Raw genomic sequence first — 9,267 nt, forward strand, 5'->3', positions numbered from 1 at the left:
GAAAGAGTTAGACATGACTTAGCAAATGAACAACAAAGAGCAATTTTTATAAAAGCAAACGGGGGTGGGGGGGGAGGCTCAAGAGGGAGGGGATGTATGTATAGTTAATAGCTGATTCACATTACTGTATAGCAGGAACTAACACAACATTGTAAAGCAATTATCCTCCAAATAAAAATTTTTTAAAAAGATACAAAATATAAAATACAGGAAAAGAAACAATAAAAATCTGGCAAAGCTGAAAGTCAGATGGTGACAAGAGTTAAACCAAATGAATGAGAGGTCAGCCTTGAGAAAAGCTAAGAAGTAATCTGATTTACATTTACCCCTAGATTGCTTTGCAACGGGAACTCCAGAAGTGGAAGCACAGAAAAGCATAAAATATAGAAAAACATAAAAACAAGACTGGCTAAAAGTCTATTCAAGATGAAGTGAGAGTATTTCCAGGTCAAGATGAAGAACTGAGTAAGCACTTCTAAATTCACTCCATCTCCTAATCTCCACTAACACTACAATAAAGAGATGTTCAAGGATAGGCTCATTAAGGACAGGAGAATAAGAGGGAACAGGTGAATAAATTATTAGCATGCAGGTATGTTACACAGTTTCCGAAGCTGGGAAACACCTGGATGAGGATTATGTTAACTTACATAAGAGATACTAAAATCTATCAATCAACAGTGAGCATGGACTTCCCTGGTAGTCCAATGGTTAAGAATCTGCCTGCCAATGAAGGGGCCACAAGTTCAATCTCTGGTCTGGGAAGATTCCACATGCCATGGAGCAACTAAACCTGTCTCTAAAGCTGGTGTGCCCTAGAACCCATGCTCTGCAACAAGAGAAGCCACAGAAATGAGAAGCACCCACTCAAAACTAAAGAAAGCCCATGCACAGCAACAAAGACACAGCACATCAATTAATTAATTTTAAAAAAGGAAATTTCTTTTAAAAAAACAAAAAGTGAGCAAATCCATGAACCAACTACATCAACACACTCATGTGTGCTCTACTCCATGAAGTAGAGCAAAACAAAAAAAATTCAACCAAAAAAAAAAAATTAGTTCAATGCAGAAAAGTCAACATGTGAATAAGACTTACAGGAAAATAAAGGAAGGAAACAATCAATGAAAAAATTCAAGAAAATGTTCCAGAACTAAAGAAAACTAACCTTGTAGATCAAAAGGGGCTTACTAAGTACCCATTACAAAGAATGAAAACAGACTCACAGCAAGGTATAGTCTATGAACTATCAGAACAGAAGAGACTACAAGCTTTCAGAGTAAAGGACAAAAATCACATGCAAAAGATCATAAATCAAAACAATCTCAGATTTAATAGAAAACTCTGGAAGCTAAAAGACAATGGAGCAATGCCTTCAAAGAATTGTGAGCAAAAATTATTTCCAGCCTAGTTATTTTATACAGCTCAACTACCAAACAAGTACAGGAAAAGAACAGAAATATGTCCAGATCTCAAAGGTCTCAAAAAACTTTACCTCCGTGCTTCCTTTACAGGAAACTACTTAAGGGCTTACTATGTATTTTATATAATAGTAAGCAAATCAAAAACAAGGAAGAGATGAAATTTGACACAAGAGTATTGAGGGCAATCTCCAAGATGATAGCTCTTCACTAGGCACAGAAGGTAACCCATGTCGACTGAAGGGACAGAAAAAGTTCCAGGTGGTATTTCCTCAAGATGATGAAAAATAACAAATTACTGATGCATCAGTTCATATGGAGAGAGAACAGAAATTAGGAGAGATTGACTACCAATAATAAATACATAGAATACTAAGAATTCTTTCCCTTACCAATACACACATACACACACACACTTCAGCCACAATTGTACCATCAAAAAAGATTACCAGTGATCTCCAGCTCCTTACACCTAATGGACTTTTTATCTCATCTCTAGGCACCGTTCAACCAAACTGACCACACTTGCTTTATAAAACAAATCTAGTCACCAATACCATATGCTTCTGGTGTTTCCCTTTTATCTCTGATTTTTTTCCCATCTCTTTTGCACACTCAGTCTCCTCCACACAGACCTCAAATGCTGGCTTCCTCAGAGCCACCTTTTTTTCCTCACCATATTATCTTCTCCCAAGGCCAACGCATCCATGCTTTCCTCACGGCTTCAAATAATATTAACAAGAAGATGTCACCTCCAAGTTGTAGATGTTCCAGTGCTCTCAGGAAATGGCTACATTTTTACATGCTGGTGTAGCTAAAAACTTGGGGACCATCCTGAGATACAGAAACCTTAGCCTTCATTCTCCCTCACTTCCCATTATCCATCCATTAACAAATCATACACATTTTACTTCCTAAGTAGTCTTCATTTCCTCTTTACCACTATAATCTTGACATAATCACTGTGAAAACCCATTTAATCATCTCCTGTGCCCCCTCCAAATCATTTTCCACACTGCACTAAGTGAACTTGAAAATATATAGATCAGATCACATCTCCCTCTGCTCACAGCATGTTAATGGTACTGTTCTTAGGAAAAAATACAAAATATTAATGAAGTCTACAAAATGCTACATGATCTGAATCACATCTATTTCTCCAGCCTCACGCCATACCACATTCCATAACTCTATGGGCTGCAGCCCTCACAGGAGCAGAACATATACTACTTTCTGTGCTTGGAACCTTCTTTTCTACTTGCCCTATCACATCTCAGATCAAACATAACTTTATAGCAACACTGGCCCCGACGACCCTACACCACTGGCCCTGACTACCCCTGCTCCAAAAGTTCAGGTTAGGTACCTTCACATCATCACCAACATCACTTCACATCATCAGTATTTTTCCTTGAACACACCTCTCTGTTAAGTAATTAGTTATTTCGTCTATTTGGTGGAGCCTTCTCTTTTCAACTGGACTCTAATTATATATAAGGGCAAGCAAAATGCGTTGCTGATGACTAGATCCCAATACCTAGCACAGTACTTCTAGAACATACTGATTACTTGTTGAACAAATGACATCGACCCAACTAGTGCACATAAAGGACACCACAATGAGTAAGAAACCAGCAATGTCACAGGCATAGAAGGGCAGAGGGACTAAAAGAATTTTCTACAGAAGAACTTAAATGTCCAAGGAGGTCACAAAGTTAGGTATCATTTTCTTTAAACAGTGAGCTATAAAAGTATTTGGGTACTTCAATACTAGTATTCAAAATATAAAATAAAATCCAGCATACCACTTGTGGTAAATCATCCTACAGATAAAGACATTAAATACAGTTATTGTTTATAACACTGTTTTGTATGCACACAAACACGTGTGTATGTATATGTATAATATTTTCAACCCAAGATTAAAAACAACCTAAACATCCATCAACAGGGAATGGTTATAATCTCCAAGAAGTCAAACAGGTGAAAAAACTGTACCTACAATATGCTACGTTTATGTTAAATAAAAGGAGGATAGGGAGATGAGAATACATAGTTGTATTTACATAAAGCAAGTTTAGAAAGAAACATTAATAACAACTGGCTACTCTCTGAAAAGAGGTAAAGAATCGGACAGATCAGAGATTTTTTTTTTAAACCTTGTGCATATGTTAGTGAAAAAAGTGCAAGTGAAAGTCTCTCAGTCGTGTCTGACTCTTTGCGACCCCATGGACTATACAGTCCACGGAATTCTCCAGCCAGAATACTGGAGTGGGTAGCCGTTCCCTTCTCCAAGGACTCTTCCCAGCCCAGGGATCAAACCCAAGTCTCCTGCATTGCTGGCTGATTCGTTACCAGCTGAGCAACCAGGGAAGCCCCAAATGTGTTAGTAACTTAGTCAAAAACTAAAATACATACATTAAAACTACAATAAAATCACAGAATATCTTAATAGGAAACAGGGAGAAGTTAAGACATTAAGATACAAACAGAATAATCAAGTAACAAACAACAGCAACTGAAGAAAATATTTTAAATCAAGATTTTAAAATTCAAGATAATTTATAAGCATTCTTTGTAATTATTTCAGCTTTAAAACTAACAAATGACACAAATCTGAAGACTGAAGTAGAAAAACATAAATATACTGAAAAATGATTCTGAATAATATAAACTTTACACAATAAAGCCTAACATTTTTCTGGCATCTACAGATAGACTAAATGAGAATTTTTAAAATCATAGAGCAAAATAAAACAAACCTTTTTAAAAGAAATCCAAAAGAGGTTAAAATACATAACTATACACTACTGAACTGATCAAAAGTAAATATAAATTGTTACTAAAGGCAACTGCAAGTTTATAATTCCACACTATATTATATAATCATCAGCTGCAAGTTTTACCTTTCATTTTTGAGTGTGTATTAATCAACGGATCAGAACAAATCCTGCAGGGCCACCATGGGCGTCTCTTGAATTTTGCCCAGATGAGATCTCCAACTTCATACTTCAGCGGCGTAGCCTTTTTCTTGGGTTGACACTTTAGACAGACAAAACATGGAGCATCAATAAAAATCAACACTTTTTAAAACAAGTGTTTAAAACATCACCTTCCCACATGCCTTCTGAGACAAAATGACCTAAAGAATACTAAATGAAACACTCCACCTTAACAACAATTACAAAATAAGTAGAACTAAATTATTTTGTCTTAACTGTTTATAACATATTCCAGTTGGTAGTAGCTCTCAATTTATATTTGCTTGACATAAGCAATCTACCTGCATTCTAGGAAAATAAGTATTTTAAATTCTAAAAAACTAAAAACTGAGTAACAGAGAAACAGAATCATCCCAAGGAAAAGATATCTTTGCCTTAGTCCTTGGATCACAATACAACACAGGGTGGAAGCAGGGAGCCCAAGAAAAATGTTAACAATATCAAGAGACTTTGATCCCATTACAGTGTTACATGCCAACTACATCTCAATAAAACTGGAGGGTGGGGAGGATACTGTGGTCCCTTGGGCAAGTGATACTCTCCATTCTTCTCAAACATAGACATTTCTGTTAATTAATTAACAATGAAGGGCGAGTGGTTAAGAATTCTCCAGTCATTGCAGAGCATATGGGTTCAATCCCCAGTCCAGAAAAATCCCACAAGCCAGGGAGCAACTAAGCCCATGTAACAGAACTACTGAGCCCAAGTACCACAACTACTGAAACTCACATGCCTACAGCCTGTGCTCTGCAGCAAGAGATGCCACTGCAATGAGAAGCCTATGCAAAGCAAAGGAAGAGCTGCTCCGGCTCACTGCAATTACAGAAAGCCCAAACTGGAAAATTCTTAAAGAGATGTGAATACCAGACCACCTTACCTGCCTCCTGCGAAATATGTATGCAGGTCAAGGAACAATAGTTAGAACCGGACATGGAACAACAGGAGTATGTCAAGACTGCATAATGTCACCCTGCTTATTTAACTTACTTGCAGAGTACACAATGTAAAATGCTGGGCTGGATGAAGCTCAAGTTGGAATCAAGATTGCCAGGAAAAATATCAACAACATCAGATATGCAGATGACATCATTTTAATGGCAGAAAGCAAAGAGGAACTTAAAAAGGCTCTTGATGAAGAAGAAAGAGTGAAAAAGGTGGCTTAAAACTCAACATTCAAAGAAGATCATGGTATCAGGTCCCATCACTTCATGGCCAATAAGTGGGAAAAAAATGGAAACAATGACAGATTTTAATTTCTTGGGCTCCAAAATCACCGTGGATGGTGACTACAGCCATGAAATTAAAAGATGCTTGTGGCCTGGAAGAAAAGCTATGACAAACCTGCTAACTGCTAAGTCACTTCAGTCATGTCCGACTCTGTGTGACCCCATAGACGGCAGCCCACCAGGCTCCCCCGTCCCTGGGATTCTCCAGGCAAGAACACTGGAGTGGGTTGCCATTTCCTTCTCCAATGCATGAAAGTGAAAAGTGAAAGTGAAGTCGCTCAGTCATGTCCGACTCTTAGCGACCCCATGGACTGCGGCCTACCAGGCTCCTCCGTCCATGGGATTTTCCAGACAAGAGTACTGGAGTGGGTTGTCATTGCCTTCTCCAATGACAAACCTAGACAATGTATTAAAAAGAAGAGACATCACTTTGCCAACAAAGGTCTGTATAGTCAAAGCTATGGTGTTTCCTGTAGTCATGTACAGATATGAGAGTTGGACCATAAAGAAGGCTGAACACCAAAAAAAAAAAAAAAATCAGTGCTTTCAAATTGTGGTGCTTGAGAAGACTCTTTAGTCCCCTGGACTGCAAAGAGATCAAACCAATCAACTCTAAAGGAAATCAACCTTGAATATTCACTGGAAGGACAGATGCTAAAGCTCCAACACTTTGGCCATCTGATGCAAAGAACCAACTCACTGGAAAAGCCCTTAATCTTTCCCAGCATCAAGGTCTTTTCCAATGAGTCAGGAAGAGAAAGGATTGAAAAAGGATAAGATGGTTGGATGGCATCACTGACTCAATGCACATGAGTCTGAGCAAACTCCGGGAGATAGTGAAAGACAGGGATGCCTGGAGTGCTACAGTTCATAGGGTCACAAAGAAGTCAGACACGACTTGGTGAATGAACAACAACAACATCTTTAACATCCCATCAACAGTACAGGTCTCCTGCCCTGAGAGAAAGATGACTTTGTGTTTACTAGGACTGAGTTTCCCACCTGATAAACCACACAAAGGAGTGGCACATATGCCAAACTGTTTCTAGGTAGCTAAAAACAGCACCTAAGATACTTGGACAAAGGATCTATACATTTACTCCAAGAAGGCAAACAAACAATATGACTTTCCATAAATTCCAAGTCTCAAAAGAGGCTTGATGAGTTCCTGTTTCAGACCTGATTGTCCCTGCTTACTGCCCACAGAAGTACCCACCTGAAATATAGAGTGTTCAATAAAGAATATGCTGAATAGGGTCTTCCCTGGTGGTCCAATAACTAAGACTCTCACTCTCAATGCAAGGGGCCTGAGTTTGACCTCTGGTCAGGGAACTAGATCTCATGTGCTACAACTAAGAGTTCAGATGCTGCAACTAAGACCCAGCACAACCAAATAAATAAATAGGAATTAAATGAAATATTTGTGAATGAAAAGAGTGAAATCATTCAAATAAAATAATGATCAGTAATATCTGGGGCTCAAGGATACCAAAGTACTAGGCTCAATTCCATGATTTGTAAGTTACCATTCAACTGTAAGACTGCATTCAGAGACAGGTAATTCTCACAGAATACACTTACTAAAAATAGTCTCAGGCATCCCTGGTGGCTCAGTGGCAAAGAATCCACCTGCCAAGGCAGGAGACATGCATTCAATACTTGGTCCAGGAAGATCCCACATGAGAAGGAACAACTGAAGCCTGTGCACCACAACTACTGAGCCTGTGCTCCAGAGCTCAGGAGCCTTGACTACTGAGCCCATGTGTCACAACTACTGAAGCCCACTCATCAAGCCTGTGTTTTGCAACGAGAGAAGCCACCACAATGAGAAGCCCACACACTTCAACTACAGAGTAGCTCCTGCTCACCACAACTAGAGAAAAGTCTGCACAGCAATCAAAACCCAGCACAGCCAAAAGTAAAATAGTTAAAAATAATACTAATGCCTAGTGTGTCTGTCAGATAGTAGGTGCTTAATAAATTTTTAAAAAACAGTGTAATTAGTTCTTCATGTATATACAGTTACTAGGAACACAGACAGAAGCTACAATGTTTTTTTAAAAAAACTTTTTCAAAAGCACCATGCAAAGGCGCCATTTTTGCCTATTATCATTCTGTAAGTTATCAGGGGAAAAAAAAATTACTTCAAAGCTAGCAATGGCTTCAAAATTTTAAAACCATGATACCAAAATGGGACAGAAAAACAAATCTGGTCTTTCTTGCTGGTCCCATGGTTAAGAACCCACCTGTGAATGCAGGGGACATAGGTTCGATCTCTCTAGGCCAGGAAGATTCCACATGCCGTGAAGCAACTAAGCCTGCGAGCCCCAACTACTGAGCCAGAGTCCAGAGTACCACAATTCATAAGGCCCACACGCCATAACTACTGAAGCTTGTACACCATGAGCCTGTGCTCCACAACAAGAGAAGCCACCACGAGAAACCCATCATAATGAGGAGCAGCCCCTGCTCACAAATCCCACATGCTGCAACTAAAGATGCCACACAGCCAAATTAATGTTTAAAAGGAAGACAGAAGATCTGGACAGATATTTCTCCAAAGAAGATATACAGCAGGCCAATAGGCACATGAAAATATGCTCAACACTGCTAATTATTAGAGAAATGCAAATCACATTTACAATGAGGTAACACCTCAGACAGGTCAGAATGGCCATCATTGAAAAGTCTACAAATAATAAATGCTGGAGAGGTGTGGAGAAAAGTGAAAACTGGAAAACACTTCGGAGGTTTCTCAAAAACTAAAAAGTAGAGCTGCCATATGATCCAACAATCCACCTCCTGGGCATTATCCAGAGAAAATTCCAATTGGAAAGATATATGCACCTCATGTTCACAGCAGCACTATTTACAATAGCCAAGACATGAAAGCAACCTGAATGTCCATCAACAGATGAATGGATAAAGATGCAGTATTCATATACAATGTAATTCTGAAAGTGAAAGTGTTAGTCGCTCAGTTGTATCCGACTCCTTGCGACCCCATGGACAGTAGCTCATCAGGGTCCTCTGTCCATGGGATTTCCCAGGCAAAAGTACTTGAGTGGGTAGCTATTCCCTTCTCTAGGGGATCTTCCCAATGCAGGGACTGAAGCCAAGTCTCCCAAATTGCAGGCAGATCGGCAGATTCTTTACCATCTGAGACATCATGGAAGCACAATAGAATTTCTACTCAGTCATAACAAGGATGAAGTAATGCTCTTTGCTGGAACATGGATAGAACTAGAGAGTTTAACACTAAGTGAAGTAAACTGGGCTAAGAAAGACAAACAACATATGATATCACTTATATATGGAATCCAAAATGTTACAAATGAACTTATTTACAAAACAGAATCAGACTTAACAGAGTATGAATTTATGGTTTACTAAAGGGGGAAAGGAGTATGTCAAGGCTATATATTGTCACCCTACTTATTTAACTTATATACAGAGTACATCATGAGAAACGCTGGGCTGGAAGAAGCATAAACTGGAATCAAGATTGCTGGGAGAAATATCAATAACCTCAGATATGCAGATGACATCACCTTTATGGCAGAAAGTGAAGAGGAACTAAAAAGTCTCTTGATGAAAGTGAAAGTGGAGAGTGAAAAA

General features: G+C 38.8%; 1 protein-coding gene across 7 annotated transcripts in view; it reads right to left on the minus strand.

The window, feature by feature from the left end:
* Positions 1-9,267, minus strand: part of NSD1 (nuclear receptor binding SET domain protein 1) — a 153,833-nt gene that overhangs the window by 83,595 nt on the left and 60,971 nt on the right. For all 7 annotated transcript variants that reach the window (XM_010846564.1, XM_010846563.1, XM_010846568.1 and 4 more), the window contains one exon: positions 4,328-4,463. In XM_010846564.1, coding sequence (XP_010844866.1) covers positions 4,328-4,463 — 136 coding nt within the window. The remainder of the gene's footprint in view (positions 1-4,327; positions 4,464-9,267) is intronic.

This window comes from Bison bison, unplaced genomic scaffold, assembly GCF_000754665.1.
Source record: "Bison bison bison isolate TAMUID 2011002044 unplaced genomic scaffold, Bison_UMD1.0 scf7180017864238, whole genome shotgun sequence".
In the NCBI taxonomy this organism is placed as follows: domain Eukaryota; kingdom Metazoa; phylum Chordata; class Mammalia; order Artiodactyla; family Bovidae; genus Bison; species Bison bison.